Genomic DNA, 25,202 nt, shown 5'->3' on the forward strand with positions numbered 1-25,202 from the left:
TTTTGGATGTTTCTGATATTTTAAAAATATCTACATTTTATCACACCTTTTTAGAAAAATACATATTTTCGAAAAAAGGTATGCGTGACCGTGATATAGAATAAAACGTATAAAGCATTTATATATATATATATATATATATATATATATATATATATATATATATATATATATATATATATATACATATATAATGAACGTATTTTTATAGTTTTTATAACAACTTGGTTTTTCTAAATATATGAGAAAGATTTGTAAATGTACTGTTCCAATGATTGACTTGAGTGTCAGCCAACCAGGTATCGTCAAAAAGCACAACAAAAGCGTTAGCGGGAAGCGTAAACCAATCATCGCCTGCAGTAGGCGGGGACTGTATTTACGCGAGCTATTTATATTATCTCCCCAGTGCTCAGTGTGTCTCCCCGACAAGTGTGTGGCGCATCACGGTCAGAGAGAGTCGGTAGGATGTCCAAAGAGGTAGGTTGGTTGTTTTAAAAAACAAATAATGTATTTCGTTTTGTTTAATACAAGACATGTAGTTTTAACGTGCTGAACATTTTCTGATTTACCTCGGATCTCCTTCGTGCTTCTTTGTTAATGCAAATAGCGTGTTCAGCCGCCATTTTAACTCTTGTATCTTACTGTGCACACACAGGCCGCGTGCTTGCATTGTAGATCGTGTTCTCGAAAATCGTAGTTTCTTTGTTTTAACTATTCACTGGATATAACTGGATAAATTTATTATCTCGATTGTTTTACTGAAACCGCTACTGTTATTAAATGGGCCGTATTGCCAGGCACCAACATGGCGGATGTGTTCGTTCACCAACCGCAAATAGAGCCTGTTTCCTCAAGCTTTCTCGATGCTTCTCGAATTAATAAACTGTTTGTTTAATATCCGCTGCAGAATAACACCCGCGATGTACTCACTGTGTCAGTGGTGCTAAGTTATCACGGGTTGATGTTTTCAGGGCCAGCCACGTGAGCCTGAGCAGCTGCGGAAGCTCTTCATTGGAGGGCTCAGCTTTGAAACCACAGACGATAGTTTGCGAGAATATTTTGAACAATGGGGCACCTTAACGGATTGTGTGGTAAGTTCCTCCTGTTCTACTTATCTACAGTGATGCACAATGTGGATTGTCTTCCCATGATCCAACACTAAGTATCAGGGCCGTCGCTAGGAATTCTGGGCCCTGTGCACTGGATTTGTTATGGGGCCTCCTCAAAATCACATTATGGGGGGTGGGATTTTTGTCACGGTTGGGGCAGGGGATCGCGATCATGCCCCCCCTCGCCATGGAGGCTTTTAACCCTTATTCTTGTTCATGTGCTGCTGTAGGTGATGAAAGATCCGAACACCAAGCGCTCCAGGGGCTTTGGGTTCGTCACTTATTCCAGCGTGTGTGAAGTCGATGCTGCTATGGATGCACGACCCCACAAGGTTGATGGTAGGCTGGTAGAGCCCAAACGAGCCGTGTCTCGAGAGGTAAGAATTAACACCCCAAGCCTATGTAATGCACAGACTTTCCTAAAGATGTAGATAACCGTGTGTATTGGTTTCAGGACTCCAACAAGCCATTCGCTCACACAACCGTGAAGAAGATCTTTGTGGGCGGCATTAAGGATGACACCGAGGAGAACCATCTTCGTGATTACTTCAAGGAGTTTGGCAAACTTGAGGCCATTGAGATTATGGTTGACCACAAGACCGGAAACAAAAGAGGCTTCGCCTTTGTTACGTTTGATGACCATGACTCCGTTGATCGTATCGTCAGTAAGTGCTATCACTCAAGTGTCACTTTTAATAACGTTTTACTATGAATTAACACTGATACATCTTCCCCTTAGTTCAGAAATACCACACTGTGAATGGGCACAACTGTGAAGTCAGAAAAGCTCTGTCTAAACAAGAGATGCAAAACACTGGCATGAACATGAGAGGCAAGTTGTTCAGTGGTTTTTATTCCCACTTTTTTTTTTCTGTTTTAATGTGCTTGGTTGTATTAGACTCTCACTTTTTAAAAATCTGTAGGCCGTGGTGGTGGTGGAGGAGGAGGTGGTGGTGGAAACTTCAACAGATATGGCAACAATGGCGGCTACAACAATGACTTTGGAGGCAGTGGAGGTGGCAACCGTGATGGATATTTTGGAAGAGGTAAGTCAATGCCGAAGTGTTTTTAAATGGTGAATTTAAGTTTTTGGTGTTGACTTGAAGCAATTTTCACAATTCTTCTCAGGAGGCAGAAGTGGTGGAGGTGGCGGTGGTTATGGAGGCGACTGCTACAACAATGGTTTTGGCGGCGGAGATGGTATACAGTGGTTTCTTAATTCTTTAAAAATACAATTTGGTCAAATGTTCTGATTGTTAATTTTAAAGGGGTCCTATTATGCTTTTTCACTTTTTGAATTATAATCAGTGTGTATGTTTGGGCATAAGAGATCTACAGAGTTATAAATCTCAGACCACTCCAAAGAGATTTCGTTAAAAAACCTTTTCAAGAACTACAACGAACAGCTTGTTTGGACTACAGTGTTTTGTGATGGCACAAAGTGGCCCATTAGAATATCATTAAAAGTATTCCCGCCTACGGAAATTCAAATGGTTGGGGGGTGAGGAGGGGAGAGGTCCTGGTTGAGTGCATCAGACAAAACGACGACGACGAAGTGCTGCTGTAGCGTCAAGTTTTTGCAAGTTATTACACATGCACCTGAATAATTAAATGTTAGTTATGAATACGTTTTTATAAATTGCTGGACAACTGTAATCTGCAGAATGTACACTTCAATTATGAGACTACAATGTTTTCCATACATTGCTTTATTTGTGGTGCTTGCTACAATCACAGCTGACCGCCACAAATAGATTTTCTAAAAAGGCTTTGCCTTTGAATAAACATGAGCACTGCACGTTTCAAAATTGAAACCCGTGTGGGTGTTTTTATATCACTGTATTCCTGAAGGAAACCGGCTGTATTCAGAAAATTTTGGATGTCATTTTCATTTCATCTTGCATGTAGTGTCTGAGAGCAGCATTTGTGAGCGGAGCGCTGCTTTGTCTACAGCTGTTACCAGGGAAACCTTAATCTCTACCACTCCAACAGCAGAGAAAGAATTTGCATATATGCCACCACTGGACTATGGTAACTTATAAATAAATTCAACTGTATAAGTTTTAAAATAATTCATGTTATAATTAAAATAAAAATAAAAAATACATTACCGTTGCACTTATCTGTACATAGTAAATGCAGTTAAGTGGTTGTTGACATCCTATCTAAAATGTGATTTTTAGCCCAAAACGACTAAAACGCAATCTAATATTGATGCCATCCAGAATTTGCTGCTTTGGCAAGGGGTGTGGCAGTACTGAAACACCGTCTAAGCTGTTCGCCAATCACAACGCTCTGTGACAGTTAACCAGTCACAACACATTTAGTTTTTCGGAAGGCAGGCCTTCATCAAACCCGGAACTAATTGAGCCGTTCATGCCAGACTGGGGAGAGAGGTGTTGTAATGTAAATTGTGAAAAAAAAATTTAGTTTTTTCGAACCACCAGGCATGAAGGCATGTTCTAGTACGCCCCAAAACAAAATCAAGACTTTGTAAAAGAGCGTAATAGGAACCCTTTAAGTAACTTATTCCTGTTGCTTTCTCCAGGTGGTTATGGTGGCGGTCCTGGTAACTATGGTGGAAACCGTGGATATGGAGGAGGTGGTGGCGGCGGAGGAGGACATGGTTATGGCAACCAGGGCGGTGGTTATGGTGGTGGCGGCAGCAACAGCGGTGGTGGCTATAATGACAATTACAACAATGGCAATGGAAACTTTGGAGGTGGTGAGTAAATGCCAGTCTGAATTCTTAATTTCTAAATTAACTTAAATGGTCAGTAGTAACCAGGTATATGTGGTTAACTATGAATAGGCAACTTCGGAGGTGGCGGCGGTGGAGGTGGTAACTACAGTGACTTTGGCAACTATAACAGCCAGCAGTCCAACTATGGTCCCATGAAAGGGAACTTTGGAGGTGGTGGAGGAAGAAACAGTGGCCCATATGGTGGTGAGTTGTTCATGATAGCCTTTTACATTTTTTTTTTTTCCTTTTGATTTAAGTCGCCTTATATAAACAACTTGAACCCTAAGTGACATGGCATCTGTTTTAGGTGGCTACGGTGGTGGATCTGGTGGTGGATATGGAGGCGGCTCTGGTGGTAGACGGTTTTAAGCTCAGAAAGGTTTGTTTCAAATTCTTTTGACTAATTTTACATAGACTTTCAGATGGCTTGGTTTACAGATTTAACAATCCCAATATGTTAGTCTTGGACTGAATGCTCAATGCTATACTGTAACCTTGCTGTACATCTGGTGTAGAAACAAACCTCAGGTAGTGTGCAGCTTAACATTTGTTGTTCATATTGTTCAACAGGACTGAGTGCTTTAGGAGAGGAGAGCGAGAGAAGTGACAGGGCAGATGCAGGTTTACATCCCTAGATCTGCTCAGCCAAACAGGTTTGGCAGATTAACAGCTGCCACCAGAAGAAGTGTACAGTAGCGCTATCATGTGTGGGACATCATGAATTTGTCATCATGCAGACTTATTTTATATTGTCTATGGGGAAAAAGCATTCCAATGAGGTTTTATGTAGAATTACTTTCAGTCTTTATGGTTTTGATCTTTATGTAACCAATCAAGGTGAAATAAAACATCCTTTTTGTTTTTTTTAAAAAGATGTGCGTTTTAGTCGTTTGTTTTTCCTGGGGGTTTTAGTGTAGTACACTTGAACTTAATTGGAGCTTCTTTGAGCCTTTTTAGTAGAAAGTAAACTAAAGACTGTTGTTTGGCTCTTAAAAAAGGGAAACCTGTTCTCTTAAGGAAACAAAGTAAATGGTCAAAACTGGTTTAAAAAAAAAAAAAGCATAGGCTGTATGCATGGGAGCAGGCTGAGAAAGGAGTAGCAAGATCATCGCCCTGTGAAGAAGCAGGGAGTACAGGGCGCCACTCAAAGACTAGCAGGCAGCGCTTTTATAACTCCTGTAGGTAAGAACAGACTTCTCAACTACCGCTGGTAATTGTAAAACAATTTTATTAGCAGAAGCTGTACAGTTAATGTCAACTTCCCCTTCAGTGTGTATGTTACAGGGGAAGTAACTGCAGTCAGCATAGTTTGGTGCACAAGATTTTGTAGAACTTAAACCCTTTTTAATGCATGCCCACTGGTTTTTCTTATTCTATATTTAATGTGCTGACCATGTTATGCTTGCTTTTTCAGGATCTGATGAGTGAAAATCATCTCTTGAAATGAAAAGGCATTTGTCTTTCTAAACTGGTGAAATGATAGAGGTACTTGCTATTGTAATGCAATATCTTGTTTACAATATTCCAAAATTCAAACTTTATTTCTTTTTTTTTTTCTAGGACCAAAATGCAGCTAAAGAGACTATTTTTATTACTTTTTTTAACCCTTTTTTACCAATAAAAAATTTTAATGCTACAAATGATGTGATCCTGTCTTGTGTAGAACTCGTTTACTGAAAGCATGTGTTTATGTTGGACATGATACTGATTCTCTTTTAGACCAATGTTTTATTGTACAAAAGTGCCAAAAAAAAAAAAAACTTGCAGCATAGTCTATTAACAAAAGTTTGGAAGTGTTTTCTTTATCATCGAAGCTCTTTGCAATTTCTGTAGTTATACATTTTTGTAGTTATACTATCCTAAACTACTTTGGCGAAAAAAAAAAAAAATCCTGTTTGATATCTTAAGTGATTTTAAGTCTTTATCCATTCATGATTCCATTTATTTGAAGTAAATGAAATTCATTGTTCATAAATTGTAGAAACCTCATGAATTTAGTTGTCCATCTATGGGTGACTTTATAAAACAACAAAAAAAGTTCATTCACCCTCCAGGACTGTGTTCCGTGGCACCAAGTAAATGTTGCCATCATTAGTTTGTTGTAGTGAATACTCATCAACTGAATAAGGGTGTCCCTCCTCATCACGAAGCTGTGAAAACACTTGGGTGTAAAGATCTGAGAGCCGGCATTTGATAATGGCTAGGTTTTGCTGAAACTCCAGTCTCTCTCTGGTTAAATGTTCTCTTTGGGCTCTAAGTTGTCCCAACTCGTTTTCTAAATGCACAATGTTCTCCATCTTCCGCTTGCGGCAGTTCTGAGCAGCCACTTTGTTCTTCCCACGTCTGCGAATGTCCCTCACGAGTGCCAGCTGAGCGTCGTTCAGTGTGAATTGGGTCAAGAGCTCATTGAAGTCATCCACTGGAAGGTTCACTATCTTCTCCAGTGAGAATGGGATTTTGAGAGCGAGGGCTCTCCGCTCATCTCTGCTCAGGGGTATAGGAACGCTGCTGGACTTTTGCTTTGGGTACATAGATTGATATGAACCCAGTCTTGTTAAACCTGAGCTGTTCAGTTGTAGATCATGCAGGGCTGTGGGTAAAACCGGTTGCTTCATTGATGCAATTTGTTGGTAAGTCTGCTGGTTGATAGGTTGCATATTTGCAGTTGTGGGATAAGAAGTTCCGGGGTATGAACTGTAGGACTGCTGGTAGTCAACAGACCCAAGCAAACTCTGCCGCATGCGACATTGCTCCCCAATACTTTCGCTTTCGGCGTAGCCCATCATACCATCTGCAGGTAAGTACGAAGGTACTCCATGCACTGCATTCTCAGGAGAGGCAAGCGGTGGGCTTGAACCAAGCGACAAACCAGAATCTGACTCGAGATCATCTCCACAAGCCTGTTTGATTTGTCCTGTGCAGTGAAGGTTGATAACGCCGTCTTTCACAATCCCATGACCGCGTGTCATGTTCATGTGCTCCAAAAGACTCATGAGAGGTGGATGAAGACCTTGCGTATTCGCAAGCATTCTTGAAGAACCGTGGCCGCCAGGGACAGGGAGGCTGTAGTGCATATCCATGTGTGGGTTCAAACGCTGATAAGGTGGCATCATTTCAGGGTATGCATTTTCATAAACACCAGAAGAATGGGCATCACAATTGGCTGGAATGGAGTCTGGCTGCGGCTGACTCATCCCGATCCCCCCTTGAGAAACCATGGGCTCCGTGGACAGGTATGGAATAGCTTCAAAGGGATTCTCATTGGGCACCTCAAACTCCTGTGACAAAAAAATGCTTTAATAATAAGAACTTACAGTTTCACTCAAACTTGACCTTGGAGGTGATTCAGATTCAATTCTTTCACAATAAAACACTAGTAAAGTTGTGCTGAAGAGGAGGGTTGTATTCAGTCAGCTGCTCACTACAGGACCAGCCCACCTGGGTGAAAGTGCCACCCGTAGCTTATGCAGGTCTTACTTAGGAGCGCTCGGGTTTCATGTTCGAAACAGATGGTCATTGTGCTATGCAGGGGGCTGTCGGCAATATACAGCACTCACCCTCTTTCTCTGCCTGCCTTTATCCTCACATCACTCAATTGGCCCATTGTTGCAGATCATAGCTCAATGTGTGTGTTTACAGAGGATTCAGCATTAGAAAAATGTTCTAAAGCCACCATTTCATTAAGAACCTAAAATGACTGACTGTATCCTACCACAAAATAATCAGACATTTTCTTGAGTTTTGACATTTGTGCATGTAAAAGAGGAAGTGTAGTGGGTTGTTCCAGTGCACCCACCTGAAGTTCTGTGATGGCCATCAGTTCCTGCCAGGCCACGTCCATCTCCAAATGCTGGGGGGAACGATGTGCCCGGAATCCAGTGACATTGGTGGACACCTCCCCATGCAGTCTTCCAGGGTTTGCCAGTCCCTTGAAATTAATAGTGTATGCAATAAATGTTTATTATTTTTGTCATTTAAATGTCTTTAAATATTTATTAAAATATATAATTATTTTAAATCCTTGAAACAAGATAGATTTACTGCATAAGGCTTGTTTTTAACCACACACATATATTTATTTATTTTATATATTAATTCATTTTTCAAGTGTTTTAAGTATCCAGTAAAAAATAGACAAAGACAAAATATATCTGTAAAATAAGTTTTGTTTTTAAATATTTTTCTTTACTGAAAAACAAGTTAAGAAAGTACTAATTCAGCTTATTAAGAAGTAATTTTTGCATGGTACAGAGCATTTATTCACTCATCTCACTGGGAAAACTTAGCTAAATTATAATAAAATAAAATAAAATTCTCATAAAGATAATGACCTCACAGCTGATCCTCCGGGGAAGTACACTGTTGATTGATGAACACATTCAGGACAGACCCCTGATGCAGTGAATCAGTCTAAAACATTGAAAGAAATCAGAAACTTGTAATTTGTCAAGCACGCATGTCAAGTCGAATGCATTTGTAGAGTTAAAAATAAAGAGAAAAAGACAATGCAAGCGTTCACATAATGGGTAATATAGGTCAGTTGTGACTGCATGCCAACAATTTTAAAAACAAATTTAGTCCGACTTGACCACATTTTCTACACACCCGTAAACGGACGATGATGTCACTCTGAAACGTCCAAAAATTGACATTAACCATAAGAATATATCTTGTTTGAAACTGTTTCACGTTTCCCTTCCCATGTGCTCCAATTGTCATATTGTGTGACTGGACATGAAGTTTCGTTGGGCTGGATTTGTCCTATCAGCTGGCTTTGTGAACAGTAATGTCAACCCTTGATAAGACAATCTTTTGGAAGCCAGCCTGTTCTCCAGTAAACGAAGGCAGGGGCCTAACCACAGACATCAGAATATCAGGAAGACTTTCTCAGCATACTCCCTCACGTCGAAAATAAATGAATTAGTTTACATTGATGCTTAATATGCATTAGCAGTCATTCTGGTTACCACTGAGTTTCTTTAGCTATATCGTGTAACACAAATTAAACTTGTTCCTCATCTGTTGGTTTGCTTTTTTGTGGTGCTATATTACAGCCTTTTTATACACAACATCCGTTTTAAACTTTAATGTTTCTTTCCTGTTAAATTGGACATTTTGGTACAGTAAAATGCAGCTACAATAATGATTTTGCAATCGAATGTCATTATTCTGTTAATATTTGCTAGTGTTACAAGGAGAAAAACATATCTTTTTAATTCAAACGAACAATTTTACAAACGAGTGAAAATTTTATATAATTTAGAAAATGAGTTTTTAGCTAATTGTAAAAATATATATGCACCGCCTGATTGAACTGTCAGGTGAAAGTTTGACAGGACGTGGCATTAATAATGCTGTATAACATCCAATGGTTTGGCATTTCATGTGTGGTGAAGTATTTAACAAAAAACGTCTTTCCTTTTGTCATATTGAGGGTAAAGAACATATATCCTGCCTTTACCGCGATGTCTAGCTTATTTCCTTTGACTAGTTTCTGAAATTATGAGGGGACAGGGCTGTGGGACCGGCCTCCCGTTTCAACATCAGCTGTGGTACTAACCACTGTACCAGCGCACACGAGCCAACATTAAGCAAGAAAACATAAAAATTCAACTATTTTTTACCTTTATTTAATACATTTGTCTCTCTCTCTTTTTTAACATTTCTCTAAACCATGTGTGCAATATTTGTGATAAACAAAAAATGACAGCAAAGGGTAGCATCTAATGAAAAATAAAGAAAGGGTTAGACCAAACAAAAGTTATTTATAAAAGTTAAATTTTTAATGTTAATTTTTTTTTTTTTTTGTTAACTTTTTAAACAAAATTCACATCTCATAAAAATTATCTCATTATAAACCCTTAATTTAAGGGGGGAAAAGTAACACTTTTCAAGTTTATAATAATTGACAACTGTATTGAGCTTCTAAAGCAAAAAAAGTTCACACTCTTCACATTTTATGTGTCCTTAGTTCTTAAAGAGTCTTTATGACTAGAATTATGACTCAGAAACTTTCAGATTCGATAGTGAACCAGAATTGTACAATATCTGTTAACAACTGCCATATTTACAAAAGAAACAACAAACTCTCAAAGAAGATTTAATGACAAACTGTACCTTATTAGCATGTCCTTAAGCACTAAGATTAGATGAAAAAGTCTTCACAATGTCATATTCACAAAATCCTGAGAGCAGTAACCACTGACCCGTGTTGAACTGAAGAGTGAAAGAGTTTGCTGCATGCTCTTAGTTTTGAACTACAAGTGTGCATGCGCTCAACCTGTCTTTCTCTCTCATTCACCCGTTCTCCCACTCACCCTGTCTGCTTTGGGTGTCACTCACAGAGATGGGATGGGTCTAAGGGCGATGCAAGCAGGTTTCCTGTAAAGCACCCACACTTTTTGCCCTCCTAAATGCAACACTTGCACTTTAATGTTTAAACGCCTAATCCTGTGGGATTCCCAAACCAAATACAGAGTCGGACCCTTCAGCTTGTGGTTTATGGACAAGTGATTCACATCCACACAGATAAAATAAACTTAAATCTAATACACACACAAAAAATCACACTTCCTTAATAAGAACTGTGTTTCATGGCATGTAAAAAAGAGCCAAGGTGTTCATGTAAAGGAAAGCCACTGTGAGGCATGTGGTTTGAACGCAGACACTACAAGCAGGCGCACCTGGAGTTAAATCTGGGATTGCTTTGCGGAGGAGGAGCTGTTTTCTGACTTGCTTTAGTAGGGATGGAATGTACACCTTCAACAGGTAAGAAAGGCCACATTGTTCCTGTATCTGCCGCTCAACCACAGACAGCGAGCAAAAGCGGGGGCAGGGGGGACGGGAGGGTGGAAGAGCGGGTCTTACATTGCAAGTGACCATTCGAGTCTTTGCTGAAGTCCCTCTGTAGTCAAACACACACGGGACAATCAGTACGATTGTCAGGTGAGGTGAAGGGATGTGTTTTCCTTGTTCATTTGAAGTGCTTAATTTTATTTGACCGTTGCCTTATCACGTTACACCCACCCTCAATAATACAGCACTTAAAGAGCGTTCAGGTGCATGAAGGTCCACAATCATTAAAAACAAATGACTGTGTAGGTGTGCAGTCACACTTCTGGACGAGAAATCAAATTTCACATCAATAATACACTCTTAAAAAGCTTCTGAAAGGAAGTTTTTTTCTTAGTGTGAAGAACATTTTAATAATCTAAAGAACCACTACGTAGTACCTTACACTATTAAAAATAACGTTTTTTTTATTGGCATCTATAGTTCCAAGAAGAACCTTTGACATCCATGGAATCTTACCATTCCACAAAAGGTTCTTTATAGTGAAAAATGGTTCTTCAGATTATTAAAATATTATTCACACTAAGAAAAAAATGGGTTCTTTTAAGAACTGTTGACTGAAAGGTTCTTCAGGGAACCAAAAATGGTTCTTCTATGGCATTTCTGTGAAAACCTTTTTTTGGAACTCTTACTTTTAAGAGTGTATGGACAATGGAAATGTTCCATGGATTTTACAGGTTCTTCACTGAAACCATTGATGCCAAAAAAGAAACTTTGTATTTAAGAGAGTGGAAGAATGATTTATGGTTCCCCAAAGAATAGTGATCAGCTCCTAAAAGAACCATTACGTTCTTAGTGTGAAGAGCATTATAACAATCTAAAGAACCTTTTGTACAATGGAAAGGTTCCATGGATGTTCAAGGTTCTTCATGGAACCATCAATGCAAATACGTGTAACAACATAGCAGATGCCCAATGGTGTGATGACAAAGTACTAAGAAATAGTAAGTTATGAATAAAAACTGTTTATCAAAACGCACGATAGCGGTGTGCCCGTGGTTTTCTAGATACTTGTTCATGCTCGTCTTTTACGATGCGGTGTTTTCATTCCCACGCATTAATATGTTTGTATGTAAATGCACCATTATGATGGACGTAGGTGGCTGACAGCGTCCAAAGAGGTGGGCGCCTGCCAGGAACCAGAGAGACGGGACTTCCCAAGCCTTGATTCCTAGCACCCACCCACCCACCCGACTCAACCACCTACAAACACACACATGAAAACAGCCTGCTATTACATAGACCACAGTGGTTTGGGATTTGGTGTGTTCCAACCTAAACAGCAGTTCTGACTCTCTCTGCATATAGTTCAGGTCACAGAGTCGCTCGAACAAGTCTATATCTCACTGGTGTGTAACCTTTTTGTCATTTTCATCTATTTATTCTTGCCATTCATTGTTTAGTTTAACATGTTAGCTTGTATTTTTGTATTCATTACACCCGCTGCCACGTTGTGGGATCGTGATGCTCTTAACCCTCTATGGTTTGACCAAAGGAAGTGAAACAGCTCCTCGACACCATTCTGACCCATCCAACTATTCCTGTTCTTCCTGCTTTCCATAGGTAGAAGGAAACTCACAGGATTTGTTTTAGAAGGAACTCAGAAACTCAGTTGTTTCTAAAGGTAGTGATGTCTTCTATAACCCATGTCAATAATTTAATAGGAAATATATATATATATAAACATACATAGTTTTTTTCAATTATTACACACAGAATAGCATATAATGTAATTATATTTAATATATCTATATTTTTTGTTTTTTGCATATATAGAATTTTGTGTGTGTGTGTGTGTGTGCGTGTATAAATATACACACACACAAAATTCAGCTATGCATCACAGGAATAATATACATACATACATACCTACACACACGCACACACACACGGACACATATATATATATTAACTTTCACTACTATATATATATATATATATATATATATATATATAAAACATCACTATCAAGGTGTCATTAGTCACAAGCAAACATGAGAACACGTTTTCAATTACACTGAAAAACCTCACAAGATACTTATGATGGGAGCATTTGTGTCTTTGGTTTGTGGTCCATTGGGAAAATTCATCCAAGCCAACTGCTGGGAAAAGTGGAAAATTTGTGTATGAGTAATCAAGAGTAACGTAATTTCATCCACTGCAAAACATATATACTCTAGCAGCACGCTAAATAAATAGCGTTCTCTTAAACCTCAAATATTGTATATTTTAAATATACGACTTTAATTCAGCTACAACCCAACCACAACTACAGGATTTTGAAATATTTAAGACAAGTTAAATTTAAGATGTACAATGCAGAAGAATCCATACAATTTTGCACACCAAAAAAGCAAATTTGTGACATTCACTATGTCAGATTTCCCCGCTTACATGTACTTGTTGGCCCCACTGCATGGCTTTATTGTGCAATAGAGGAGGCCGGGTGACTTAAAGTAAGCAGCGATACTGTACACAGCTCCCCTCAACCACCGTCTCATGCCAGAAACCACAACAGTTAGCATGAGCACCTAGACAAGCTTTTATCAGCGCTCAGCAGAGCTTCCGCCACCCAACATCCCCTTTCCTCCACTCTCCTCTCCTTCTGCAGCCTCAGGCTCCAACCACAAGGGCAGCACCGCTCTCACACACCCATCCTCACACTGGGAAACTGACGGGATACAGAAACACTTCCATGTCCGACACTCATCACAGGCCAGTATGATGATGATTATGTCCATCACTGCCCTTCTGATATGGTGTGAAAAAGATAAGTGGACACATACTCTGCCGTGACCGCACAGATAAAGATGTTATTGTGAAAGACATCCGATTATCTTTTTATCTGAAGCACTATTGAGACACAGTTGCTATGCGCAATGATACTGTGGGTGCTGGTTCCTCATTTGGAGAACTTCAGGTATAACGATTGTTTGGTGACAAATATTCTTCTGAACTGAGTTCTGAGAAGATCAGCTCTGTTGAAAATATTTCCACTGTACATTTGACTAGATGAACCATAAAGGCAGTGCTATTTGAGGAGTACTTATAATTTATTATATTATTAGTTAATACAGAACTAATGAATTCAACTGCTGAGCACTGTAGGCCATATGAATGTAATAAAGAAAAAATGACTTACAGCAAGTACAACAAGCTCTAAACAGCTGCAACTATAAACACAAAGATCTACTATAAACACACCCATATAAAATACTTCACATACGGAAAGGCACACACACACACACACACACACACACACACACACACACACACACACATAAATATATATAGCCTATATATATGGGTCAAAGACAAAAAAGTATTTTCAAGAATAAAAACAACAAAAGTTTAATGCAGCTTTCATTTTTTTCATGTGTCCTGTTTAATTAATTCTTTTTTTTTTTTTTCTGAGCAAAAAAATAATGACTGTCATTCATTTTTATCATGATTTACAGAACAAAATGTCAGTAAGTGCAACAATACTTTGTACACCAGAAAATTTTGTCAGGAGTATTTAAAAAAATAATCTTTAGATGACATCAGATATGACTCTTACTAAAAACCTCTCCAACTTCTAGTGAAAATTTAAACATTTAGATCACTAATTCACACAAATTCAGTTTGGGCAGTTGAAAAAAAAATAGATGTGATGAGTCAATAGAAAAATTTGAAGATTTTTTTTTTTTTTTACAGTGTACTGTTTTTTTATATATACATTAAAATCAATAATGTCACAAAATATTATTTCAATTCAAAAAAAAATATTTGAACACATTTTAATAACAAAATCATTCATGAAACATCAAAACATAATTATTAGCAGCCAAAACAACATTTCCACATTATCCTTCAGGAATCATTCTAATATGCTGATTTGCTGCTCAAGAAACATTTCTTCTTATTGTGCTTCTTAACAGACTTTTTTGGCGAAACTTCTTTGACGAATAACAAAGAATGGAAAACCTGCCCTTGTCTTTACTGTCACTTTTGATCAATTTAATGCTAAGTATTAATATCTTTTAAAATTAAAAAAAAGTTAATTCGCCAAAAATTTATACAGTAGATTATATAGCAAATGAGGAATATAATAATACAAAATATATGAATAAAAACTGAACAAATAATTCTTGTTCTGTGAACAGCATTGTGAAGTTATGATTCTCTGGGAGACATTATAATCATACCTGAAAAAAAAGTACACCAAGGAAACACGTACTGTATCCTCTTTGATATAACACAGGGTAATTTCGAAATGCTCTTCGTGGTAAAGTTGTGAAAACCCAGTGTTTCATTGTGAAACTCGCTGGTGAGCCACCTTACTGAAGCATACATTATAAAGAAAATCTTTATTCTTTGTCCTTTTTACTTCGGGACTCATTTTGGACACAGAATTAAACATAGCCAACATGCTCAACATAGTATTTTGAGTTTTATTTAACAAATCAGCCCACCACAGCGCTCTAGATTAAACCATTTCTGATGTGAGTGTAGCTGCTGTAGTACAGCGCTGTGAACCGTGCACAGGGAAAACCCCTGTTAGGATTAGTTTTCACAGAGGTGCTTCCCAGAAAAAGTGACCAGTGTAATTATGATGCCCAGTTGTAGGAGGATCTCTTAAATTATCACAGAAAAAAAACAGGACAGGCTGGAAGCATGTGCAATTTTGAGGAGGACTTGTGTCATTGAGGCCAGTGTGTCATTCACGGAGGCCAAACAGATTCCAAACCCAATCAGTTCAGAATCAGGATCCGAATCACTCATTATCTTTGACTAAGCGTCTGCTCATGAGAGCCTGAGGTTTTATTCAGGCTAGAACTACTGCTCAACTTTTTTCCATTACTGAAAGCACGATGAAGTCATTGTACCTAGGTAGAGTGCTGACTTTATAGTGAATCACCTTCAGTAATGTTCCTTTGAAACACTATGTAAATGGGAGTAAGTTTTGTTTTTAAATTCTAAAATATTGTTTTAAGCTTTTTATATTATGTATCTTCCTTTAAACTCACTTAAAATGTGACGGGTAGTTTAGGTAGTTTCATATACTACCTAATTATATTATATATATATATATATATATATATATATATATATATATATAAACAATATGTTCTTATTAGAAGAATATTTTATAGATACAATTCAGACAAAATACTGGATGTCAATAGCAAAGGTTGACCAAATCACTAAATGAGTTTTCAGTGTTCCTGATAGTTTATTTTTCCACTGTTTACAACAGTTATCTGCTAAATGCATGTGTTTTTTTTTTCTACCCTGTAATAATACAACATATGTAGTTAACTAAATGTGCTCGGAGTATATTTATCTCTGTTTTATTTTCTATTTATACTTTAGCCTAGGCCTTTATGTCATATTGCATGTTTTTACCCCAAACCTGCCAATGTTTAATAAATAAAAATTGCTATGGTTCACCAGTCTGTGTGGTCAGACACATACACTTTCAAGCATCAACATCAGTATTGCTTCAGGCTAAGTTATTATTACTTAAAATTATTCACTAATTTATTTATTTTAATTAGTACATTTACCTTTGAGCCTGTTTGTATTAGTTTAAAGTTATTTTTTGTATATATATATATATTTACATTTACATTTACATTTAGTCATTTAGCAGACATAATATATATATATAATATATATATATATATATATATATATATATATATATATATTTACATTTACATTTACATTTAGTCATTTAGCAGACGGTTTTATCCAAAGCGATTTACAAATGAGATATATGTATATATGTATATATATGATGAATATATATATATAATTTTTAAAGTTTGTATAGGTTTAATAAGTTATTAAATATGCATGATACAATATAGCTATATTAATTAAATATTATATACATATTACATGATATTTGTGAGGACATTTACAAAATATATTTGGCTCTCATAAGTAACCTGTACTGACACACACACACACACACACACACACACACACACACACACACACATTTGTTTTACAGATCTTCTTGCAATGTTCACGTCATTGCTTAAAAAACAATTTTCGATGTTTTAAACTTTTATGTTATTATTACTACTAATTCAAATGGGCAGTTCAAAATATTATTTTATTATTATTATTATTGTTATTATTAATTTCCCCCAATATTTTCCGCAATCTATAATGACGTTGTAAAGTAACGTTACTTCCGCTTAGTTTTGCCCTTTTACCTCATGTCGTAAGCGGAAGTACACATACGCAGAAATTCGGAGCTTGAGAGAGCGACATTTGTACAGTACAAGATGGATACGCTAATATTGGTAAAATTATTTTATCTTTGTGTGTCCAATATTGGCATATACAGTGTAAAACACCCGCTATCAGTTAACTTAAATTCGCTCGGTTTCCTCTTCAAATAGCATTTGCGCTACATCCGCTAAACTATGAATCAGTAACCGAGCTTACGAGTATAGCAATAAACGTGTACATCTTTTATATTTAAGATATTTATTATATTGAAGATTAGTATACTGTTATAGGAAATTATTATATTAAAATACTGAGTTCACAGTTAGAGCAGTTGCTGATGGACAGCTCAACCTTTGCTCTGTCACCTGATTGTTTTCACTGTAACTCACTGGTGATTTGTCATATCTGTGTGTGTTGCGACAGGAACCCTCTCTGTACACCGTGAAGGCTGTTCTGATTATGGACAATGATGGAGAGAGACTGTATGCTAAGGTGAGATCTTCACATGAGCACCAGGGTCATGATCAGATTGGAGCTGATATACAGAAAGGTTTCATTTAACCCTGTAAAGAATGCATTATATTATATTTGTGTATAATAGTATTGTATTATATTTGATATAGCAGGCCTATATGGCTCATATAATATGATATAATGAGAATAAGGAGCACACACTTAAAGAAAAACAATTTGGAGTAAAAAATAAATGTACTGTGCAGCACAAACTGTGTAAATCTTGAAAATCAATGAGAATTTTCTAACACTGCTTGCTTAAAAATGAATTGTCACTCTATATTTCCCAATAATATGTAAGATAATAAGATATTTAAAGTCTTAGCTTTGTGAACAAAGCACTGTATTTTTAATTGCGGGGAGGGGGGGGGCATATAATGCAATGTAATTCAGTGATAACTGAGAGATGAACAAATAAATGTTCATCAGATGTCTCATATTTGATATTTACATTTTAACACGATTTTTCTAAAAGATCTTGTATGGATAATCAAGTAATCCTAAGTGGCTACAGTCCAGTATGTTCATGTTCAAATGTTCATCTTGAAATATTGCTAACATTATCCACCTTATTTTTTCTATAAGAGCAGACACGACCATTTGTACATTTTATGTGCGAGGCTTTCAGCTATTTTTCAGCTTTTTTTGCTGCTTGATATTTCAAACTGGTATTATTTTAATGTATTATCTTAAAGGGATACTCCACCCCAAAATGAAAATGTTGTCATTAATCGCTTACCCCCATGTCGTTCCAAAACCCATAAAAGCTCAGTTCGTCTTCAGAACACAATTTAAGATATTTTGGATGAAAACCAGGAGGCCTGGTAAGTAAATAACAGTGACAAGGCCCATAAAAGGTATGAAAGTCATCGTCAGAATACTCCATCTGCCATCAGACGTGCAATCTGGGTTATATGAAGCAACGGGAACACTTTTTGTAAGAGAAGAAAACAAAAATAACGACTTTATTCAACAATTCCTTTGTCAGCGGTCTCCTCTGTGTCTCTCCATATCACCGTATGCTGAGTATGCTCTTCTGTATCATCCGCGCCACAAGGAGGCGTGGTTTCTACATGTATTAAGCTTTGATTTGAAAGAAAACAGTGCATCCTTGTGGTGCAGATGATACAGAAGAGCATACGGTGATATGGAGAGACACAAAGGAATTATTGAATAAAGTCATTATTTTTGTTTTCTTCCCTTACAAAAAGTGTTCCCGTCGCTTCATATAACCCAGATTTCACGTCTGATAGCAGAGGGAGTATTCTGACGACGACTTTCATACCTTTTATGGGCCTTGACTGTTATTTACTTGGCAGTTTATGGGACAGTCACAGGCCTCCCGGTTTTCATCCAAAATATCTTAAATTGTGTTCCGAAGATGAACGGAGCTTTTATGGGTTTGGAACGACATGGGGGTAAGTGATTAATGACAAAATTTTCATTTTGGGGTGGAGTATCCCTTTAATTATGAACACAGTGGTTTGTAGTGCAAACAGTTTTGCTGCACTTTGTTATTCTTCTCGCTATTTCCCTACAGCGGCTAATCAACCAGAAGTCTCGCACATTCACAGAAAATGGCTTACTTCTGCATTGAAAAATAAGGTGGATAGAAGTTATTCCTAAGTTTACTTTATAAAAAGACACTTGTAGCACAACCTGAAGGGAGGCATTTTTAGAGTTATACTAAAAGGCCTTTTACTTGTTTAAAAAAAGTATAAACAATCAATCAGATGACAGAAGGTGTGTGGTAGATTGTGTACAACAGGTTTCTAGGAAAGTTTTGATCATGCTGATTATTTAGAGGCCTTAGAAATGCATGTTTTAAATATGATACAGCATTATTATATGATTAAACCTGAAAGTAGACATAGTTTTAGGATTTGTGGTCATTTACTCACCTTCATGTTATTCAGAACCCATATAACATGGTTTTTAACCGTGCAGTCTGTAAGTTTCACACTCACACGCTTGGAAACATAACAGCTAGCTTTTTGTTTGCATAAGGTGTATGGATGAGTTTTTATTAGCTCTTTATTTGTCTAGAGAAATCTAGACGTGTCCCTGTGTTATAAGCTTTATATATTAGTTTGTGACTGTGCTGTTGTGTTCATGTTTCAGTATTATGATGACACGTATCCCACAGTGAAAGAGCAGAAAGCCTTTGAGAAGAACATCTTTAACAAGACACACAGAACAGACAGTAAGTGATACTGATGCTGTCAGTCTTGTGTTCTCTAACATAAAGTCATGTGGACTCATGCTTCCTCTCTTTGACACAGGTGAAATAGCACTGCTGGAGGGTCTAACGGTTGTGTACAAGAGCAATATTGATTTATATTTCTATGTGATCGGCAGCTCCCATGAAAATGAGGTAATGGTTTATACTTCATCCAGTATTGCGTCTTTATATCATAACCATGCAAGTCTCATAAGTGTTATTGTGTTTTCTCCCACAGCTGATGCTTATGTCAGTGTTGAATTGTCTCTTTGATTCCTTGAGCCAAATGTTGAGGTAGGAAAGATTATAAAAGACTGGTCTCTATCAGCTACCAAACTAACAACAGTTCGATCCTGATTGTTTTCTTCTTTTTAGGAAAAATGTGGAAAAGAGAGCCCTGCTTGAAAATATGGAGGGTCTTTTCCTGGCCATTGATGAGATTGTTGATGGAGGGTAAGTCATAATGAATGTATTCAAATGTAAAACATTTCGAAAAGAGGATGAAAATCAGAAGTAAACAATTTTGTTACACAGAGATCTTGTTGCTGTTTATAGACTAAAATTCAAAAGTTCAATAAGATCCTTGAGAAGAGTTTGTTTTTGAAAGATGCCTCTTCAAGGTTCATGTTCATCAAGGTTGCATTAAATTGATCAAAAATACGGTAATGTTGTCAAATATTATTACAATTTAAAATTTATTTTAATATATTTTAAAATGTAATTTATTCCTGTGATTTCAAAGCTGAATTTTCAGCATCATTACTCCAGTCTTCAGTGTTACATGATTTATTATTATTATTATTATTATGTTGAAAACAACATTTTTTCAGGTCTCTTTGATGACTAGAAAGTTTAGAAGAACAGCATTTATCTAAAATAGAAATCTTTTATAACATTATAAATGTCTTTATCATCAATTTTGATCAATTTAAAGCATCCCTGCTAAAAAAAAAAAAAAAATTCTATAATAATATAATATTTTAATACTAATAATGATAATAATAAATGTCTTTTTGAGCAGCAAATATTAGAATGATTTCTGAAGATCATGTGACACTGAAGACTGGAATAATGATGCGGAAAATTCAGCTTTGCATCGCAGGAATAAATTACAATTTACAATTAATTAAAACAGAAAACAGTTATTTTAAATAGTAAAATAATTTCACATTATTACTGTTTTTGCTGTATTTTGAATCAAATAAATACAGGCTTGGTGAGCAGAAGAGAATTCTTTAAAAAACATTAAAAATCTTAATGTTCAAAAACATTTGACTGGTAGTGTATATTTATTTTAATTATATTGGGCATCAGCAGGCCCACACAGAATCAACAGCTGAAGAGTTCCGCATACATTCTCATCATTCATAAAATACTATAAATCGACTGCTCCTTTCATTCACTTATTGAATATTCTGGCTGTTTTGCTAATGCTTTCAGTTACCAATAAGACTGTAGTACTCTCAGCTCTGGTTAACACTTTATATCATGTTTAAATGTGCCAATCCATTAGCTCAAACAGTAGAGCATGGTGCTAGCAACACCCAGATCATGGGTTCGATTCCCAGGGAATGAATGTACTAATAAAATAAGTAGCTTAAATGCAGTGTAAGTTACTTTGGATAAAAACATCCACAGATTCTTCCCAAAAATTATTGCAGAAAAGTCTATAGATTCCTTCTGGGCCTAGGCACATTGAAAACCCACTGTGACCACACAAGTTTGTTATTTCCTGATCCTGTTCCTCCCATTTGTCCACATCCTTTCTCTGCATTTTCTCTATCAGTAAAAGGCCAAAAAAGCATTTTCTAAAACAGAAAAGTGTCTAACAGTCACATTGCATTGGTCACACATTAATTGTCTGTTTTACAGCGTGATCCTGGAGAGCGACCCACAACAGGTGGTTCACCGTGTCGCTCTGAGGGTAACTACTTCCTGTTCTCCTCTATTGACTTTCATTATGTTGTTGTAAATGTTAATCTGCTTAGTATATGTTGGCTCTGCTTCATCTCATGCTCTGACGCCACTGGTGAGCGTTATGGTCCTGCTAGGCTGCTATTAAGTTTGATTTCCAATAATCTTGCATGTATGAGACAGGAAGCAAGCCAGCAGTCTTAAAGTCCTCAGCATCTCCCTCTCTCATGTCGTTTCAGGGCGATGACGTGCCTCTGACAGAACAGACAGTCACTCAGGTGAGAGTCGACGCACTTCCTTCAGTGACACCTGTCACCATCACGGCTCTTATGTTTTATAGAGGCTCTGAGATTTTCCCATGATTCATTTAGAAAATGAGTCAGTGGTGATCTGGTTTCACAGCTCCCACATTAAGAACGTTTCATTGCGCCGCCGCTAGCCTGGCTTTCCGGGTTCCCGTGTGTGTCTGTCGCATGTAAACATGATGGCTAATTATTGGCGGCTGTCTGCCAGCGATGGCTCCCCGTGGCTGCCGTGGTCGTGAGTGCGGGCTGATTAATGTTCATTTAAGAGGCCCTGCGACAGGCTGCCTGTATGGCTTTCGTGTCTGTGATTAATGGCTGTCTCCCCGTCTTCCCTGCTATACGGTTATACTTTGCCTCGCTTCGTGTAAATTAAGTTGATGAATTAATTCCTGGATGTTTTGCTGTGCCTGCATTACTCGATTACAGGGTTCCTCAATGTTAGCACCTTCTTATGATGGGTTTGAGTTTTGCTTTTTCACTTCTGTAGTTTCTCATTTTAAATACACTAGCATTCAAAAGTGTGTAAGTAAGACTTTTTTTAAAGAAAGAAATGAATACTTCAAGGATGCATTAAATTGATCGAAAGTGACAGGAAGGGCATAATATACAAATAAAAATATTTCTATTTTAAATAAATGCTGTTCTTTTGAACTTTCTATTCATCAAAGAAATCTTCAAAGTAAAAAGTCAAAGTTTTCACAAAAATATTAAACAGTACTGTTTTCAGCATTGATAATCAGAAATGTTTCTTGAGTGGCAAATCATAATATTAGAATGATTTCTGAAGGATCATGTGACCCTGACGACTGGAGTAATGATGCTGAAAATTCAGCTTTGCATCACAGAAATAAATTACATTTTTAAATATATTCACATAGAAAGCAGTTGTTTTAATTAAAAATATTTTTTTAACATTTTTTATCAAATAAATGTAGCTTTGGTTAGCATGAGAGATTTCTTTAAAAAAAAAAAAAAAACATAAAAAATCTTACCGACCCCAAACATTTGAACAACTACCCCCCTCCCCCCCCACCCTTTTCTGGTTTTAGTGTTTTGAAAAATAAGAAAAAAACACAAGTAATTGCACCCATAGTTTGAGGCTTTTGGACCACACTGTATCTTAAATGTGTTAATAGTTTCCCTTGTTCTCTGCATTTTAAAAACCATAAAGCAGAATCCTGATGGATGCATGTCTTTTAAGAGAAATGATGACATTAATGAGTCAAGAACACAAACACGTTAAAATTCAATTACCTGTTGTAGCTTTGGAGATAAGTGAGGTTTTTTGGGAGTGGTTTGGTCTATCCATCCTCATTGAGTGATTGGATTTACTGAAGAGGAACACAAAACACTTCAAATAAATGATTCTGGGGTTGGCAATTCATTCTAATTAAATTTGACTAATTATTTGGCATTGACTAATTTAAAACATCAGTTTATAATAAACTGGCAGAACCCACTTTCATATATTCGTTCTTAAGATCCTAATGACACCTCACATTAATTCTAACAACCATTAGAAGTGGATTTAAAGGAGCACCCAGTAATGTTTCTTCCATTTAAAGTTTGACATCTAAAAAAATTACTAGTACGAATGACATGAGATTCTGGTTCTATTCTACTTCTACGTTTCTCCTTTTATCTCACTTAAGATGTCTTGGTTCTATCTTTACTGGATGTTTTTGTTTTTTCTAGGTGCTACAGTCAGCTAAGGAGCAGATCAAATGGTCTCTTCTCCGATAGGACACTTTTGATCCCGTTCCTGAACTGAGACGAGGAGAACGAATACAATTTGACCACTTTTCATCACTACTGTCCTATCTGCCCTTTTTTCCTTGAGTGTTTCTTGACTGTTAAAGTGCACATCCATTGAAAACGACTAAGTGTTTCTCTCACTTCAAGATAAGACCAGGAACATGAGCATTTCAAAAGAATGTCAAGGCAAAAGGAAGAAGCTGGAATATTGTCTTGGCGGGACTTTCTTTTTTAGGGAAAAGTACCGGGCGTTTTTTTTTTCCCCATTCCAGTAAGCTCTTGAATATATGGCTGGTTTTGTGAATGATATCACTGTTGTACTGTGAGATATTCATTACGATTCATGTACATTCCAGTGGTTGATCTTGTCCTCTGTTCTTTCCTCTGGCTCTTGTTTTGATTGAAGTAAAGAAAGAGTTTCATCCTGGTTCTGCTGCGGCGTGTTTTCCTCTTTTCAGATACTCTTTGGTTAGCAGAGGCAGTGGTGATGTTTCCTTTTCCAATACTTTGAGGTCACTTTGTTTACTGTTTTGTTTTTAAGTCAAAATCACTATCACTATCACTACTACTCACATGTAAGGTTAGGGACTCTTGACAAGCCACTAAGTATGGAACCTCCCTAGCAACCACATAGAAATGTGTTAAAACCATTCAAAACATTAACAACCACCAACTACATTTCAGTATCCTTATTTTGAGTTTTGAATGGGTAAACATTCCTCTAGCATGTAGCATATGCATATATATATATATATATATATATATATATATATATATATATATATATATATATATATATATATATATATATATATATATATATATATATATTTTAACATATATGTCAAATAAAGAATATAATAATGTGTATACATAAGTGTGAGTATAAATTGAATAAATATATTTTAACATATATGTCAAAAACAAGATTTACAAAAGCGATTTTATATACATAAAAAGCATATTAAATGCAAGTAGAGTGTCTACTTTAATGTTTCAAATAACATTTTTTTTAAATGTCTAAATATAGGGGAAATAATGTTCCATCTTAATTCAGTGTAACATATTTATGTACAAATGAAACAACATACTTATTCTGACCTGTACTTATAAAAATATATATAAGAAAAAGTGATCATAAAATGTAATTTTTAAATGATTAAAAACTACTTGCTGACAAATGGGTAAAAGTGGTTTGAAGCATAGTGGCAAAGATTGATAAAGATTTAAAATTACAATTAATTAGTTTTTGGGGCTGCACTGCGATGTTTTTAATGTGATCTAATGATTCTTGGTTTTAATATGCCTGACAAGATTTTTTGGTGTATGAACTAATGACATTTTAGTGGGTGTCTTCTGTAAATTATGGTAAAAATGTATAATAGTCATTTTAGCTGGACATATTCTAATTTATGAAAAAAATAAATAAAGCTGTATTAAACTTTTATTGTTTTGATTATAGGAAACCCCTCGTCTTATTGATTAAATATATTTATCCAAAAGAATAAGAATATATTGTATATCATACAATATATATAATATATTGTATGAATTCCAATTGT

General features: G+C 36.4%; 3 protein-coding genes across 7 annotated transcripts; 2 read left to right on the forward strand and 1 right to left on the reverse strand.

Moving 5' to 3' along the window:
* The first annotated feature begins 327 nt into the window (after nucleotides 1-327).
* On the forward strand, nucleotides 328-5,492 carry hnrnpa1b (heterogeneous nuclear ribonucleoprotein A1b). Of its 4 annotated transcripts, XR_006153342.1 has the most exons (13): nucleotides 328-477; nucleotides 972-1,091; nucleotides 1,340-1,486; nucleotides 1,564-1,774; nucleotides 1,849-1,941; nucleotides 2,033-2,155; nucleotides 2,238-2,309; nucleotides 3,018-3,140; nucleotides 3,658-3,834; nucleotides 3,922-4,056; nucleotides 4,160-4,231; nucleotides 5,267-5,337; nucleotides 5,413-5,492. XR_006153342.1 is itself a non-coding variant. In XM_042713556.1 (12 exons), exons 1-11 carry the CDS (start codon nucleotides 466-468, stop codon nucleotides 4,219-4,221), a joined length of 1,275 nt encoding a protein of 424 aa, XP_042569490.1. In that variant the 5' UTR covers nucleotides 328-465; the 3' UTR covers nucleotides 4,222-4,231; nucleotides 5,267-5,492. The 4 variants fall into 4 exon arrangements, 3 of the variants coding, with proteins under 3 accessions (XP_042569490.1, XP_042569489.1, XP_042569491.1); XM_042713556.1 differs by having other exon boundaries at nucleotides 5,267-5,492; XM_042713555.1 differs by lacking the exons at nucleotides 5,267-5,337; nucleotides 5,413-5,492 and adding an exon at nucleotides 4,423-4,724.
* Nucleotides 5,064-10,154, reverse strand: nfe2 (nuclear factor, erythroid 2). Of its 2 annotated transcripts, none has more exons than XM_042713553.1 (4): nucleotides 9,970-10,154; nucleotides 8,184-8,262; nucleotides 7,649-7,780; nucleotides 5,064-7,130 (listed from the first exon to the last, which is right to left on the reverse strand). In XM_042713553.1, exons 2-4 carry the CDS (start codon nucleotides 8,229-8,231, stop codon nucleotides 5,892-5,894), a joined length of 1,419 nt encoding a protein of 472 aa, XP_042569487.1. In that variant the 5' UTR covers nucleotides 8,232-8,262; nucleotides 9,970-10,154; the 3' UTR covers nucleotides 5,064-5,891. The 2 variants fall into 2 exon arrangements, with proteins under 2 accessions (XP_042569487.1, XP_042569488.1); XM_042713554.1 differs by lacking the exon at nucleotides 9,970-10,154 and adding an exon at nucleotides 8,458-9,097.
* Nucleotides 10,155-16,898: 6,744 nt separating this feature from the next.
* Nucleotides 16,899-24,067, forward strand: LOC109047014 (coatomer subunit zeta-1-like). The gene is made up of 9 exons (XM_019064767.2): nucleotides 16,899-17,003; nucleotides 17,356-17,424; nucleotides 19,567-19,648; nucleotides 19,728-19,819; nucleotides 19,905-19,960; nucleotides 20,042-20,119; nucleotides 21,539-21,590; nucleotides 21,820-21,858; nucleotides 23,581-24,067. Exons 1-9 carry the CDS (start codon nucleotides 16,986-16,988, stop codon nucleotides 23,626-23,628), a joined length of 534 nt encoding a protein of 177 aa, XP_018920312.1. The 5' UTR covers nucleotides 16,899-16,985; the 3' UTR covers nucleotides 23,629-24,067.
* Nucleotides 24,068-25,202: the final 1,135 nt, after the last annotated feature.

This window comes from Cyprinus carpio, chromosome A23 (genome assembly GCF_018340385.1).
Source record: "Cyprinus carpio isolate SPL01 chromosome A23, ASM1834038v1, whole genome shotgun sequence".
Lineage (NCBI taxonomy): Eukaryota > Metazoa > Chordata > Actinopteri > Cypriniformes > Cyprinidae > Cyprinus > Cyprinus carpio.

Bases quoted from the DNA above. Each gene is read 5' to 3' on its own strand.
- hnrnpa1b (XM_042713556.1), top strand. The intron at 1,092-1,339 runs GTAAGTTCCTCC...GTGCTGCTGTAG, and splicing joins GCACCTTAACGGATTGTGTG to GTGATGAAAGATCCGAACAC. The intron at 1,487-1,563 runs GTAAGAATTAAC...TATTGGTTTCAG, and splicing joins AACGAGCCGTGTCTCGAGAG to GACTCCAACAAGCCATTCGC.
- LOC109047014 (XM_019064767.2), top strand. The intron at 19,820-19,904 runs GTAATGGTTTAT...TTTCTCCCACAG, and splicing joins GCAGCTCCCATGAAAATGAG to CTGATGCTTATGTCAGTGTT. The intron at 21,591-21,819 runs GTAACTACTTCC...ATGTCGTTTCAG, and splicing joins TTCACCGTGTCGCTCTGAGG to GGCGATGACGTGCCTCTGAC.
- nfe2 (XM_042713553.1), bottom strand. From the start codon at position 8,231: ATGTGTTCATCAATCAACAGTGTACTTCCCCGGAGGATCAGCTGTGAG. The intron at 7,781-8,183 runs GTCATTATCTTT...ATTAATTTCAAG, and splicing joins CCCGGAGGATCAGCTGTGAG to GGACTGGCAAACCCTGGAAG. The intron at 7,131-7,648 runs GTGGGTGCACTG...TTTTTGTCACAG, and splicing joins TGGCCATCACAGAACTTCAG to GAGTTTGAGGTGCCCAATGA.